Source organism: Cervus canadensis, chromosome 21 (genome assembly GCF_019320065.1).
Source record: "Cervus canadensis isolate Bull #8, Minnesota chromosome 21, ASM1932006v1, whole genome shotgun sequence".
In the NCBI taxonomy this organism is placed as follows: Eukaryota; Metazoa; Chordata; class Mammalia; order Artiodactyla; family Cervidae; genus Cervus; species Cervus canadensis.
The window spans coordinates 13,753,111-13,769,200 of record NC_057406.1 but is presented as its reverse complement, the minus strand read 5'-3'; the positions used below and the strand labels follow the sequence as shown (position 1 = coordinate 13,769,200).

The 16,090-nt window shown below is 53.8% G+C and overlaps 1 protein-coding gene across 1 annotated transcript in view; it reads right to left on the bottom strand.

The window, feature by feature from the left end:
• CCND2 (cyclin D2) overlaps positions 1-16,090 on the bottom strand; it is a 28,390-nt gene that overhangs the window by 10,115 nt on the left and 2,185 nt on the right. The window contains exons 2-4 of the mRNA XM_043441606.1: positions 15,831-16,046; positions 13,101-13,260; positions 4,743-4,891 (exon numbers count right to left, since the gene is read on the bottom strand). Of these exons, the coding sequence (XP_043297541.1) occupies positions 4,743-4,891; positions 13,101-13,260; positions 15,831-16,046 (525 nt within the window). The remainder of the gene's footprint in view (positions 1-4,742; positions 4,892-13,100; positions 13,261-15,830; positions 16,047-16,090) is intronic.

Sequence of the window (16,090 nt, the reverse complement as noted above, 5' to 3'; positions counted from 1 at the left end):
GATCCCACATGCCTCACAGCCAAAAAAGCGAAACATAAAACAGAAGCAATGTTGTGACAAACTCAATAAAGACTTTAAAACTGGTCCACATTAAAAAAGAAAATCTTAAAAAAAGAATGCAACGGACTTTTGGCATCATCTAGGTAGAACAGGGTATGTACAATGACAGGATGACTTGAGTCTATACCTGTTCTGTTAACTATCTTCCGATAACTTCACATTTTCAAGGCCTGTGAGCCCCATTCTACTCGCTCATTAGGGATTTAGGAAACTGGTGTCATGTGACAGTGAAGTGACTCGCTCTAAGAGAAAGCCAGGTAAAACTCGAGGGACCCTGACATGCTAAGTCCTCTTTCACTTTCCAAGAGACCTGGGGAGACCAGAGCAGGGGAAACACACTTGACATCCACCTGCCAGCTCTTTGTCCCCTTTCCCTTCCTCCCCTCACCCCAGCATCATTCCCGATGACTCTGCCAGGGGATACGGAGAGAAAGGACTGAGTCAAAGTTGGGTCTCGTTCAAGAGTCTATAGACAAGTGAACAAGGAGATAAAGGCAGGCGCCAAGCGGAGCAGGATGCCGAGGGGACGGAAGAGGAACCCCGATTCTGCCGGGGAAGTGGCCCAGTCGGTTCTCCCTTCGCAAGCGGACCCCTGGCAACGGAAGCCCCGGTGGACGGTCCCCCAAAGCCAGCACGGCCTCTCTGGCTGGTGTCTGTTTTTAGCAACCCTCATGAGTGGAAGGAAAGACTACTTAAAATACACCACCCTCTGAGACTTTTATTCCCTGTAAAACTGTCAGCCTTCTCACTCAGCTTTCTCTTTGGCATGAAGCGTTCCGGTTTATTTTGGCAACCAGAGTGAGCAACAGAACACGGCTTTCTACGGCCGCGTGCGTCCCTCCTATCAAAGCTCACTGCCGCCGGCCAAGGAGCCAGAGAGGTGGGTCTGGCTGTCCTGGGGACCCTCTTTCCGCAGCCGGATCGGTGACAACCCACGGAGAGAGGACACCATCAGCTGGTCCAGGATCTCCGGGTGCACAAGGCTGACACACAGCTGCGGGGACTCTGGAGTCAGAGGCCAATGCACCCCGATTTCCTAGCTGTCTGAGCATCAAGGCCCGTGGGGCACATGGTGGTCGGAGCGCCTGGCTTCCCCCCCGGAGGACTCAATGCAAATCCCTGGGCCCTTCAGTGTGGTCCGAGGGTCTACATCTACAGCCACAACTTTTTGTGAAGGCAAAACATTGGGTTGGCCAAAAATTTCACTCAGGTTTGTCCATATGCTCTTACAGAAAACCTGAATGACCTTTTCTGGCTAACCCCATATACACCACCTGACACTGACCATCTTCAACTCTTAAATGCAGTGTGTTAGCTTTAAATTCCTTCGCTGTGTTGTGTGACCATCACCCTCTCCAGATCTTTACATCAACAACCACTCTCCCCCTTCCCCCATCCTCTGGTCCCTGGGAACCTCTATCCCACTTTCTGTCCTTATGGATTCAACTACTCTAGGTAAGTGGAATCATATTTGGTCTTTTGGTATCTGGCTTGTTTCGCTTAACATGTCCAAGGCACACCCACATTGTAGCATACGTCGGAATTTCATTTCTTTTTAAGGGTGAACAATAGACCATGGCATGTACAGACCACTTTCTCCGTCCCAAGGACATTTTCTATCATCAAGTGATGAAACTTGATGCTTTTCCCTGAGTTTCACATTAGGCCCGGAGAGTCCTGCCCGCGGGCTGATTTCCTACTACGCCTCTAGTTCCTCACACTGGCTTAGCGTCCATTCATTTGCTCTTCATCTGCTGGGAGTTTAGGTGTTTTACTGTTGATTCTCCACACACTCGCTGAGTTCCTTGAAGACGGGAAGCTCATCTTTTATTTTCCACGTGTCACCCACCCCCGGGCTTCTCCCACACTTGCCTCGGGTCTGTGCCTTGCTCATTCGTGTTGCCTTGCTCACAAGGTGACAGCCTGCCCCCAGCGCTCTCCAGACTATGACTCACAAGACGAAACAAACAGCATTGTAAAAAAAAAAAAGTTAAAACCCAGAGCTGATGATCTCAGTGTGCAACCTGGGATCGTGAGCGGGAGCCCTGAAAGCTGCAATCTGAAGTCTCACCCGTAGAGTGCAGGCACCACCTGGGACCTTTTCCCAACTGGGGCTCCAGACTGCAGTCGTTCGGGACTTCCCAGTGCTGTTCAAAGAGTCTGGATGTGGGTATCAGCCCAATTAGAGGATGCATTTGCTGTTACTTCGCCCTGCTGTTTCTATTCCTTTTAACGACTGTACATTGAAATTCCCTAGAGAGGGAAATGGCAACCCACCTTAGTATTCTTGCCTGGAGAATTCCGTGGACAGAGGAGCCTGGTGGGCTACAGTCCACGGGGTCGCCAAGAGTGGAACGCGACTGAGCAACTAACATTTGAACACTTAATACTGAAATTAAGTCAAATAATTCTCCATTAAATATTGTTTTAAACAAGAGCCCTCCAGAGAGTCCAGACTGATGGGAGAGAGGACTCGGTGCCCAAGGACACACACACACAACAGCTGAGGCACAGAGGACAGACACGCCCTGGGACTGCGGGAGCCAGACCTGCGGATCCGAGGGGAAGCTGGAAATGCCTGAGGTCTCCATCTGTTCTCTGAAAACTTGGTCCACGAGTGCTCAGGATTTCACATCAAAATGTTACACCCCCAGACCCACCGGTGAGATTGAAGCATGTGTGTGTGCCATCTCCATCAACAGCTGCAATTTTTAGAAGGACCCTTTAAGCTAGGGCTGTACTCAATTGACCTAGTCTGAATGGCCCAGCAAAATAGTGTCTGAAAGAGGCCAGCAGTGTCTCCAGCATGAAGTGAGAGACTGGTTCGCGGGCATGAAAAGCCAGCCACAGCCCACGAGCTCCGGTGGTACCCTGGGAACAACCTCTGTCCATCTGAAGCCACTAAGGGGTGACAGATGTGGAGAAGGTTGGAGACCCCGTGGGGCCATCAGACCGTGAGGACGTGTCTGTAAATATCCGAAGGAGGTTACAATGCCTGAAGCGGGGGTCAAAACTCTTGTCACTGACATGTTTTGTCTCTGGGGGTCGAGGAGGGGCTGGTCTGATGCTGGTTAGGAATCCTTTCAGCAAGGCAGCCTTAAGAGGAGAGGTTCAGAAAAGGAAGGAAGCATATCATTTCTATAAACCCTAATAAATTCTGTCCAAGATTTTCCTCTAGAGGATTTGAAACGCATTCTGCCTGGGAGGGTCTTTTCGATCTACACCTGGGAAACCATGCTTCAAAAGCTTGTTTGCCATTTTCTCCTCCAGGGGATTTTCCTGACCCAGGGACCGAACCCGCATCTCCTGCATTGCAGGTGGATTCTTTCACCCACTTTGGCAGAAACCACAGTTCTGTAAAACAACTATCCTTCAATTAAAAAATAAACAAAATTAAAAAAAAAAAAAAACCCTGTTTGGAGGCAGCATCTGAAAAGCAAGTCCAGGAGAACCCCTCTCTGTGCCATTTCTGTGAGATGGTAATAAAGATTGGGGCAAAATCTGCAGAGAGGGTGGGGGGGAAAGCAAGAGAACTTCAGCCTTTGCCGAGCTGACATTTACCCCTTCTGCCCAGCATTGCCAGAGGAGGCACCGGCCTCAGACTGGTAAACCACATTCTCCCTTGTAACTCAATATATTACCCCAGCAGGGCACTCAGAATCCCCCTGACCATCCAGAGGGGGTCATCACGAAGTCCCTTGCATTCTTGAGCTTCTCCATGGTAACTCGAGAGGGCCTCGGAGCTGACACCCCTCTCCCGGGTTGCTTTAAGCCAAAGGCCTTTTTCAAACAAAAAGATCCCAGGAGCTGCAGCCAGGCAGGAATGCAGGGTTCCCAGGCCCGGGCGTCAGAGCCTCTGGGTTCCAGTCCCTGGCCGGTGACCCTGGCCTCTCCACCTCTCTGACCTCGTAGACTCGCCCTGGCCTGGACCTTCTAAGGACTGTCATTTCCAACCAGCTGAATCAGAGCCTCTCTGGACCCTGGCTTCTCCCCCAAACCTCTCTTTCTTCTAAAGAGCTTCAAATTCTGGCATCCAGAGTTACAGCCTCTGAACTGTCCACGGGGCACCCAGAATGGAAAAATCTATAGCTAATAATAGTTCCTTGCGTTTGCATGGCACTTAACTCTTTTTAAAGTGCTTTTTAATCCATCATCACAATGAACTAAAGGGAAATGAGAGGCAGGCGCGAGGGCTTGAGAGGTCAGTGGAGGCAGACACCTCCTCACGGGAGTGGGGGGGCCCTCCTCTCCCACGCCCTGTGGTGCAGGGGGGCCCCCCGCTCCGGCCCTGCCTGCCAGCCTCAGCGTGTGTGAGCAGGCGAGAAGGCTCCACGCTGGAGGAGAGGCAGGCTGGGGATTGTACATAAATGGAAACAAGCAACAAATCAGACCCGCGGGGAAGCCCGGGCCATACAGGAAAGCAGTCAGCGGCCTCCCTCCCGCCTCGGATCTGCCTGCTAAGTTCTCCCCTCTATCGTGAGGGCACACGGGCTGCTGAAACCTGAAGAGGCGGCCTTACCTGCTGAATTCTGTACGACGTCGGAGGCCGTGGTCTCGGCAAAGAGAAGCCAGCTGCCACAAAGAACCTTTGACACATCACCAATCCCACCAACTGTCTCTTTCCCCAAGCGGACGGACGAGACGCCTGGTCTCGGCCAGGAGGAGGGACAGGGGCCACCTACCACGTCGGTGTTGGTGATCTTTGCCAGGAGATCCACCAGGGCGTCTCCGGTGAGCGAGCTCACGTCCTCATCCTGCTGAAGCCCACAGATCGCGGCCCCCACGCTTCCAGTTGCAATCATCGATGGCGGGTACATGGCGAACTTGAAGTCTGTGGGGACGAGAGGCAGGAAGGTCACGATGGGGTGGAGACAGGTGCTTCTCTGCTCGGAAGACGGACAGCAGAAGTGCCACCTGGTCCCACGGAGGCGTTAGAACCCATGTGATTCATCACGCAAAATGTGGAAGGTTGGGGAGGGGGCTGCTGCGGAGGGAGGACATGCGTCCCAATTCAAATCCCAGCACAGGGGACTTTCCTGGTGGTCCAGTGGCTAAGACTCTGCACTCCCAATGCTGGGGGCATGGGTTCGATCCCTGGTCGGGGAACTAGACTGCACCTTACCGCAACTAAGAGTTCACATGCCACAATGAATACCAAGTGCAGCTAAATAAATATTTAAAAAAAAAACACCAAAAACAAAAAACCCCAACCTGAGCATTGGGTTGAGCCCACAGAAACAGTTTAACCTATGGCTTCTCCCTCTTGCTAGCATATCAACATTTTCCATGGAGGCACTTTTATCGCTGACTCCAAGGTCTACATCGAGTGAGGGGCGTCCTTAGAAACCGTGCTGGGTGGCTCAACGAGACACAAGCTCCCCACCCCTCCTGGCCGAACTCCATAAACGCGGCAGGACTGGCTGGCTGTCTTTCTCCTTGGCCTTCTTGTCTTAGTCCAGGCACCGTCTCCACCTCTTGAGGGATGTACACTACAACATTCCACCCAAAGCCTGCTGCGCGGTGACTTGTGCGGGCCCTCCTCTGTCCCCTGGATGGTGACAAAGCCAGCCTCCCTCCCTCTTCTCTGCTGTAGGTCTCTTCACATGGGGTCACGGCAGTGTTTCTCTGCCCAAAAACCTTGTTAGCTCCCCCCACTCCACCAGACATTCACAATTGCAGAGGCGGCAGCCAGCCTGTGGCCCTGGGCCCACAGGGGCTTGGGGTGGGAGCAGCTGGCAGGGAAAGGTGGGGCAGGAAGAGACCCCGCCTCCTGGCCCCCTCCCCCTCCCCCAGTGCCCAAGCCTCAGCCTAGAAGCACAGTCCACACACTGCCTATCTCTGCATCCCACTGCCTGCACACCCAACCCTACTTCTAGCAAATTGACCAACTTCTAGAAGCCAGCGGGTGCGGGTGGAAGGTCCAGGGGGTGCCCAGAGGACTGTACCTCCCTTGTTTGGGGGGAAAATGCTGAGAGACATGGTCCCCCCTGCCCCGCCCCACCATCCCCTGACCCCTGACGGCTGCACCTATGAAGCAAGGGAAGCCAGGCAGGCTCCGCTGAGCCACAGGATTCTGAGCAGCTGGCCACTCTCCTCTGGGTTAATCCAGTGGAGGCGACATGAGTGCTGCAAAGCCAGGTTCAGCCCCCTGGGGGTCCTGGACCAGTCATGCCCTCCCTCCAGACCTGAAGTTAGTTTTTCTAACTTCCCTTGCAACTCAGTACCCATCACTAAGTTCACTTGTGGGTCGTGACCTGCATGTTCTGTTGTTGCCGTTGTGCTGAACAAAATAAAAGTATCAGGAAGGAGGGCGTGTGGTGGAGAGTCAACACTGTCTGCAGAAACTCTTGTATCGATTTGAGGTACACTGATGAGGCATCCCAAGTGGTGTTATAAAATGTATTTCTTCCCTTATGGTTTAGGTCAAAAAGCTGAAAGGCAGTAGGCTGGCTCATCTCCCAGGGGCCCCTCCAGGTCTAACTGACTTTTATTAAAAAAAAAAAAATTAACACTGTAAAGCAGTTACATTCTAAGTTTCTGCTGTACAATGTAGCAAATCAGCTGTATACATACATGGATCCCCTCTCCATGTATATATGGAGAGCCTCCCTCCCATCCACTCGCATCCCACCCGTCTAGGTCACCACAAAGCAGACACCCTGGCTTCCACCAGGCAGCGAAGTCACAAGACAAGTCTCTCCATCGGGCAGTTCTGCATGGCCTCGGGGGCTGCCCCAAGACTACACCCAGAGACACTCCCCTCTCTGCTGATAGGGGAAATGGCAGAGAGGAAAATACCCAATAAAACACCTGGTCTCGTCTTTGTCCTAGCTACTGTTCGCTAATCTCCACATTCAACCGTGGAAAGTTCCACCCAGCCCATTCAGCCATTTCTGGAAACCTTAAACTTTCAGCTATGGAACTGGATGAAGAAATAGTCACAATACCTACCTGGGTGAGGAGGGGGGCAAAAAAAAAACTATATGACTGTGTGCTATGATCAAGATTGCAACCACCCATAAATATATAAATAGGCATAAACGTACATGAATATAGGGGAACTAGAAGATACAAAGATACATGTAAACTTCCCCACCACTGGGTGGGGAAAACTTATTTTAGCAAAAATTAAATATCACGTAACAATCTCCCCTGAATCTCTAAGTCGCTTGCTCAGAAATGCTGACACGTTGTATTCTGGTGCTGAAGGCACGATTAGGGGTGAGCGTCTCCCTCCACCCTCAGCTCTCTACCTAGAAACATAAGGTGTGTGTCACTTCCTGGGCAACCCGACCCTCAGCAGAGTGAGAGGTAGTTAGCTGAGCAGGGACCCATTCAGATCATGTTCCCCCGCGCTCCAGGCACCATGGATGGTCCCCTGCCCCCCAAATATAGGACATAAAAATACAGCACAGGGTGGTTCATTCTAAAGATACATCTCTAAGAAGGGAGATGCCTCCACATGGATAGGAGCATCCACGTGGAGCCACGCAGGCCTCCCCTAGTTGCTGGGAAGGGTTTGGGCCACGCAGCTCGAAGCACTGGAAGATGGAGGCCATGGAGGCTGGTAGCCCACTGCCCACCACCTGCTTGAAGGTCTCCCGGGCCAGTCACCCGACCCTCTCTGAGCCTCTGTTTTCTCACCTGCAAATGAGGGTAACAATTATACCCACCTCCCAGGGTAGTTCTGAGGATTCAACCAAGAGAGCAGTTGCCCTGCTCACAGTAAACAGTTCACATCAACCGCCACCACCATCACCCCCCACTATTCCTAACACTGGGACTTGCTGCGGGATGGGGGCGGGCAGTACTTTTTTGGCCACACCTCATGGTTTGTGGGATCTTAGTTCCCCTACCAGGGCTCGAACCTGTTAACCCCTTGCATTGTGGAAACACTTAATCTTAGCCACTGGACCGCCAGGGAAGGCCCTGGAGTGGGCAGTTCTGACTGTCAAGAGATTCTGTTCAGCATCTGCAGTGATTCAGGGGAAGGTGCATGGGGAGCCCAGAGAGAATGAGGGATCTGCTCTGGGCCTGGAGGCTCCTTCCCGATCCTATGTGTGTGAGACAGGAACACAGCCTCATGAAGTCCCCACCACCTCCTGCTGCTCCATCAGGGACAGGAGAAGCTGAGGTCCCATGGGGACGTGGGGGTAGGGGAGACAGAAAGACGACATAAGTATACAGGCAATCAAAGGGAAGCTGGATGGACCGTGCTCATTCCTGCAAGAGGAGGGGCAGCCAGAGCCAAGGAGCAGGCCCACACACCTGCAGCCCCAACCTGACCCCTGCCCTCCCGGTGAGGCGAGGCAGGCAAAGGGCGCATCTCCACCGACCAGCCCTGACGGCGTTCCTGCAGTTTGCTGACTTGGCCGAGTATTAGCAAAAAGAAGGTAAAGTTCACCTGTTTCAGGACACTGGCTTTTACCGGTGAATCGGTGAAATCTCCAGAGGTTAAGCGGCTTTGTCTAGCGTCTGCTGCTGGGTTTGCAGGCGCCTGGACTTGGCACCCAGTGCGCTGGAGGACTCCTCGGAAGGTGAACAGAGCCTTCCCCCCCAACCTCCAGCCCCACTAAGAACTCAGGGTCGTCTCTCCCATCAGAAGAGGAAGAAATGCCCAGAGGAGGGAGCCTAGGCTTTGACGTCCAAGAGATGGGAACCCGTTCCATCCTCAGCTGCCCCCGCCGCACCCCCACCCAACCCTGCTCTTGCTCTGGGACCCTGCAGAGATTCTCCCCACGTCTTTCAAGGACCTCCGGGAGGCCCCTTAACCCAGGCAAGGGCAAGAGAAGTGCTCCACGTTCATCAGCTCAGGAAGATGTCACTGGAGGAAGCGTTCTGAGCTAAGCAGGTTTGCAGCCACAGATTACAGGGCCCTGGCGGGTCGCGTTATCCCGGTTGTTTTGACTACGACGGCGGAGGCCTTGACCGGGTAAGCGTGACTGCCGTGCTTCTGTTCACCACTGGGGGGCGAGAGAGCCTCTCTCTGAGGTGTCAACCAGAGACGCCCTCCTCCATCTCTTCCGCAACCTGGCGTCAGTCCGGTGGGGGTTTAAAAGGCCAGGATGAGGGTGCTCAGTGGCCACCGAATGACGTCATCGGCGGCCCCCAGAGCCGGTTCAGCCCACCCCGTCCTTGTGGGGGCCTCGATGCCAGTTTAACTCCAGCGGCCTGGCTGGGAGCAGGTGGCGGGAGGAGGGCCCTCAGCCTGCTCCTCACAGCAAGATGGGAGGTGAGACGGCCTTGCCAGGCTGCCTGTCCCCACTAGGGAAGAAGGGAGACTCCGGGTCAACGGGCCACTCCTCCTGGCCCCTGCGACCCTGGCTCCTAGAGGACAGAGAGCGGGTTTCCATTCTTCCTTCCACTTTCCAACCACCCAGGCAAACCTCCTTTCCTGGCTCAGGCGCCAAGTGGTAGATTCTCTCTGGGCCATCACTGTGTGTGGGTGTGTGTGTGTGGGGGGGGTGTGTGTGTGTGGGTGGGTGTGTGTTCACTCTGTGTGTGTGTGTGTGCGCGCGCATGTGGTTGTGTGTGTGTTCACTCTGTATGTGTGTGTGTGCGTGTGTGTGCGTGGTTGTGTCCGATTCTTTGCAACCCCACGACCGTAGCCCGCCAGGCTCCTCTGTCCATGGGTAGAAACCAACGCAACACTGTAAAGCAACTCAATTCAAAATGAATGACAAAAGAATACTGGAGTGGGCTGCCTCTATTTCCTTCTCCGGGGGATCTTCCCCACCAAGGGATCGAACCCACATCTCTTGCCTCTGCTTACACTAGCAGGCAGGATTCTTTACCACTGGAGCCACCTGGGCCATCACTCTCTGGCTGCAACCTGGGGATGAACTTCACAAGAACACCTGGAGGCAAAGCCAAGAAGACGGCTGGGAGCACCGGGCGTGATACCATCAGCGGGGCCCAGGCCCGGAAGTCTGGGGGGGGATACTCATGTGCAGGATAGCTGAGGGCAGCACCTTGGGATGGGGGGCACCTAGGTAAAAAGAGGAGAGGCCGGGCGCCATGGGTAGGGAGGCTAAACACCTCCTCTCCCCACCCCCCAACGCCAAGTTCAACCTCAATGCCATTGGCTCTTCTAGACTAACTGGAATCATCTGTTGAGCATGATATCATGCGTCAAGAATCTCCCCACGCCAGCGTGCGATCCTGAGTCATCCCAGTGGTCTCCGTCCCCCTTGGCAGACCTGGGGGGGTCTGCCATCAGGACCCGCCTGCTGCCTGGCAGCTAAAGCTCCACAGGAGCCATAACGGCTCCCCCTCGTCCCGTGGCCTCTGCCAACCAGGACCAGCCGGAGGGAGTCTCCACCCCACTGGCTATTCAGGGTTGAGCAGGGGAGGTAAGGGGACACCTCTCTGTCTCATCATGTTATGCCTCGAGCCCCAGGAAGAAGACCGACCCCCTACTCGTCCGGCCTCCAGCCTCTTCCCCTTTCACACACAGGCACTCTCTGCAGACAGCGGGACCAAGGCCAGCTCTTTCACAAGCAGCTTCCCCCCTCGACTGGCCGCAGCGCCCCAGGGTCGCTACCGCACCCCTGGCTGCCAGAGCTCAGAGACAGAACAGGCGGGATCCATGTGGGGTGGGAGTGGGGAAACAGGACCCGAGCTCCTGGGACTTCCCACCTGCTACCTGTCCCAGACACACACCCAAAGTGTGGCATCTCATCTAACTGAGATGAAAAGCAGCTAAGAAAAGCAGCCCCCGGGCTCTCGATCCATCAGGTCGATGGCCTTAAAGCCCCAGCCAGCAGGATGCCATGTGACATAGCCTTGCAGACACATTCAAGGGCAAATGGGGGAAAGAAAAGCCTCCGGAGATAGGCTCCTTCCTTTAGGAGACACAGGAGACCTGTGCTCTGAGCAGACCACACTTGGGGCTTACTGAGCACCTGGCTAGAAGTCTCTTTTCTCCTATCCTTCCCCACCCCCTGCCCCACACTAGCAAGGCAGTCTTCCCAACTTCCTCCGCCTCCCCTCAGACCTCTGTCCTCAGTCCCTGAATCCCAGGCTCCCTACTCTGGCCCCAAACTTGGCAGCTGCCCCAAGGATCTGGCCAAGAAGGCCCAGGGTGGGGGATGGGATCCCCAATTTTAGAGAATGGGCCTTTAGAGAATGTGGGGACCTGCTCTAGGCCTGGGTGACTCCACCCACCCTCCTATCCAAGTTGGAGATCATCGAGGAGTGGGCAGACGGACCCCCAAAGGTACATCAGTTAAGAGACAAGGTCAAATCAGAGCTCCGGCCATCAACAGCTGGGCAATGCGGGAGCGCAGGGTCAGGGGTCAGCTGTCCGAGAGAGAAAAGGACTGGCTGACCCCCTCCCCCAGTGAATAATGACCATGGAGAAGGGGGCACAGGCGGGGCCTGGGAGACAAAGTGACAAGTCAATGAGGGGCTGACCTCGAGGGCCCAGGCCAGACAGCAGAAAGGGAAGCAGCTAAGAATGGCCACAGCCTGCAAGGCAGCAGGGATCAACAGCTAAGAGTGGCCCCCAGGGCCGCAGGAAGGGCACAGACTGCATCTGGGAAGCCCGGGGAGGGGAAGCTTGCCCTGGGATCCATGGTGGGGGGTGGGGGGGCTGGACCCTGCATCTGAGCCAGCGAAGGCCGAGCGTGGCGTCCTGCTGGACTCAGACGGCGCAGCAGGGTCAGCGTGAAAGTCACTGTATCCGCCTTAGCTGGAAGAGTCAGCATCGGAGTCACGTTCACAGTTAGTACTAGGGCCCATCACCTACACCTTGCCTGGTTGACAAAGGGCCTCCTCACCCATCATCTCTTCTGATGTCCGTTTTCCTAACCACCCTGAAAGGGTTGTAGGAGTGTCCCGTGTGTTTTGCAGATGAAGAAGCTAAGGTTCAGACAAAACTTAAGCGCGCTGGGAGGTCACCCAGTGATATGTAGCAAAGCCCGACCTTTTGACTGCGAACAGGGCATGGATGATATTGCAAACAATGTGTTCATCTCCTTGGGCTCCAATATAATATGTAACAAGACACTGAGAGAAGTCAACCCCCAGGCCACCTTTGCAATGCAAGTGCAGACTCCGGGCAACCTTGAACTCCGCCCTCTCCCCCACCTCCCGGCGGGGGGCGGGGGGAGCAGGGGGCGGAAAAAGATCTGCCCAAACAAGTTCTTTCCCTGACACTTCTGCTTGTGAAAATATGAACTCCTGACGCTCCACCCTAGATGATTGCGGGTCCAGAGTTTCTCCCACAGCCACTACCGTTGGGGGGCAGGGAGAGGGGGGCAATGTAGAAACTGGCCAAGGTTCAGTGTGATCAGACTGTATCAAACCACTGCCTTTAGTGTATTAGTTAATGGCACAGGGGCCAACAAGATTACCTATCAATTGTGGGATCAACAGGGTAGGTGTAGCGCTTTTTAACATGAAAAGGCCATTGCAATGTTACAGGTTGCAATCAAAACCTCAACACGTGGAGGGAGGGTAGCAGAGCCCAGGCTTCGGAAGTGACTCCCGGCTGCTCCACAGGTCCAACCCCACCCTGCCAGAGGGAGCAGCCAGAGGCAGTCAGTGCCCTGCCAGAGAAATCCTGGGGCCTCTTCCCTTCCCACGTAACAGGGCAGGCGGTATTTATCTTGACAGGGTTCCTTAACCTGTATTTGCCTCCACCCCCCAAATTTCCTCTTGGGCTTATCTCCAAGCCATCCTTTCCCCTCCAAAGATGAAAGATTTAAACACGACCAGAGAGCATATAATAATCTTCAAAAGAGCACTTTAGACACCATAAAGAATATTTTAACAGGCACTATTTTTTTTTCTTCTCCTTACCACACCTGTCCTCGTAAACCATTTATGAGTTTGGCAGAGAGAGAAAATATACCAGCTGAGATAAAAGAGGGAAAAAACCGCCCAGGAAGGAAACCTTGGACTCTGTAGAGACTACTTGGGACCCCTCCTGTAAATGCTCAGAAGTTAGGGCTGTGGTCTACCTCCCCTTGCAGCCCCCCCAAAGCCCTCCTCAGCACCCAGCCACCCCGCCTCCCTGGGGCTCCGGCAGTTCCTACCAGTGGCGCACAGAGCGATGAAGGTCTGAGCGTGCTTGCGAATCAGCGACAGCTTCTCGCTGGGCTGGGGCAGCTTTCGAAGGATGTGTTCGATGAAGTCATGGGGGGTGACAGCCGCCAGGTTCCATTTCAACTTGCCCAGCACCACCAGCTCCCACTCCTGGGGAGGGAGGGAGGCGGAGAAGAGTATAAAACCCACACAGGCTGACCCAGTGTCCCGGATGGGAGGCTTGGGATCTAGACCAGTTGCTTGAAGATGTTCATTAGGACGAGGCTAGACTGGAAGGCGGGTCCATTTATCAGAGTGGCCCTAAAGCTTTGAAGTGGGTGATGGCTCTGAAGGCTTCAAATGTCAAGCTCCCCGGAAACCAATGAGCGCCCAGGTGGCCACCGGCTCCATGGTCCTTTCTGCTATTTCTTCAGCCTCTCCAGCTGCACACGCCCCCCTTCCCCACCCAACCCTGACTTCCAGAGGATGCTGTCGCCCGCCCACCCAGAAGGCTGAATCCACAGTAAAATACCACCAAGGTCATGGTGGCCCTTTGGTAGGAATTTATCGTATATATCAGTGACTGAATTAATAAGTCTTTTTTCATCCGCCTGGAAAAAAGATGTACACAGAATGAAGCTCAAATTTAGGTTTCTTGGCCCAAATCCTTGGCAACCAATTACCTTGCCTGCCGTTGGTGCCAAAAAGTGCCATTTTCCTCTCTGCTGCTAAGACTTCCCACTGCACACACAATGCAGAAGACCTCAGGAAATGACACCCAGACACAGCGCACCCTTCTACATACAGGTTTTCGCAAGTTTTTGTTACCATGACTGAAGGACCGGAGGGTCACTGGCCACCCCGTTTTGTGGCTGGAGGGGATTCAGGGGAGGATGAAAATGTTTGTTCAAGGTCATAGAGAAGCACGCAGCCCAGATGCTGGCACAAGGCAACCCCATGTCTGTGGGCCTCTCACCAGCATCCCACCTACTGAAAAAAACCTTGTTTCTTCCCCTCATTGAGATACTTCAGGGGGAATTGTGTTCAAGGGAAACAAGCCAAAAAGAAGGCCTTAAAAATATGTGCTGAGGGAAAACAGGCCTATCGATCGATCATCATAAGAATGAGCGGTTAAGAGCAGCCCGCCAGTGCAGCTCGCTCCCACAATCACCGGAGGAAACGGACTCTCTTCCCCCCAGCCACCGGAGCCCCATTCTACCCACTTGGCACCCACCAGCTGTGTGGTCTCGGCCAATGCCCTCCCCTTCCCTGGTCTTAGCTTCCTCGTTGGTAAAACAGGAGGACCCCTCTAGATCTCAACTTCTGGGATAAAGAGTCTAGGAAAAGGCAGATGTGTCTGCAGAAATATAAATTAGCTTGGCAGACCCTCCAAAAAATTGGGGTGCTCTAAAAAGATCTGAGTTCCCCCCATCATGATTTAACAGTGAAGCAAAAGGAAGATAATTTTTCCTGGTCTCCCTTGGGGAAAAAAATAATAACGGGATCTTAATTCTACCCATTTGTTTGTCTTTGCTGGCTTTAATGTTGGCCTTCGCTTTTTTCCGGAGGTTGGGGGTAAACACACAGATAGCCTCCTAAACAATCAGGGTCTTTCCAAGACGGCTTGAAATTCCAGCTCTCCTTCTCACGGGAGAATGTGAGTATAAACCACTCGACTTGTACCATTATTAAAGGAAGCAGATCTCCCAGAAGAAAGCACCTTTCTGGGCCTCTCCGACCAAACCAGAAGCAGCTGAAATCTGGCAGCTGTTCAAAGGTGAGGTCATTCATGCCCCTCTGCATTCTCGGAGATTCCTCCCCGTCCTTGCACATGTCTGCCGCTAGGTGGCAGCACAGCCTCAGGGAGGAAGGCTTCTCACAAAGAACTCAGTTCAGGCAGCCTGTCCTGGCCCTGGGGACTTCGGTGCGGGCCTGGTCAGCAGGGAGGGAGGTTGGAGGGGAGGAACAGGGGGGGGCCCTCTTCCAAGGAGTTGGGAGATGGGTGTGCAGATCACTGAAGGTGGCCTCTGGGGCCGCTCAACCAACGCCACACTGCGGCTACATGGCCGTCTTCAGCGTGACGCTGCAGACTCAAGGGGTACTGGCTGGGAGAAAGGTTTGCTGGCAGAAAACCAGAACCCAGACAGGACCCCCATGTCTGTACAGAGGTTCCAGCCCCACCGGAGATGGGAATCCACGCCTCAGAATCTGCCCACAAAGGGCCAACCTTGACTCTGCTCAAAAGCCAGTGAATTGGTGTTTAGTTAACAGCTACTATATGCAGCTATGCTGGAGAGTCTGAGAGATTCCCTAGACCGTACCTTTGAACTCCTAGTTCTTAGGAGACACGTCACAACATGTCTGGATCATGTGAGAGATTGATGACTGTCTCAGAAGTCAGTGATTGAAAATTGGGAATTTAATTAAAATATTAGCACTGTGTTCTATACCTCCGCTACACACACACACACACATACATACATACATACATACATACATGTTCTGCAAACCTCTGTGAAGGATCTTATGCATGGGCGGAGCCTGAGTACTTTGTATATACAGTCCAGCACACAGTAGGAACACAAGGAGTCTCAATATAAAGGGCAGAGCTCCTCGAAGGGGGGACATTTCACAGATGGGTAATTTGGGGTCCTAAGGGTTTGTTCTGGGAGCGGTGGGTCAAGGCGGATTAGGCCAGGGCAGACAGAAAGGCAGGCAGGCAGGAAGGAGGCAGTCATTACCAGCAGCTCCTGAGGCTTGATGGAGTTGTCGGTGTAAATGCACAACTTCTCAGCGGTCAGCGGGATGGTCTCTTTGAGCTTGGACGCCAGGAACATGCACACGGCCCCCAGCAGCTGCAGATGGGTCTTCGGAGTTGGGACTCCGGCCAAGAAGCGGTCCAGGTAATTGATGGCGAGAGGAAAGACCTCCTCTTCGCACTTCTGCTCCTCACAGACCTACGACACGAGTGGGAAGGGGTCGGGGTGGGGGGAGACCATAA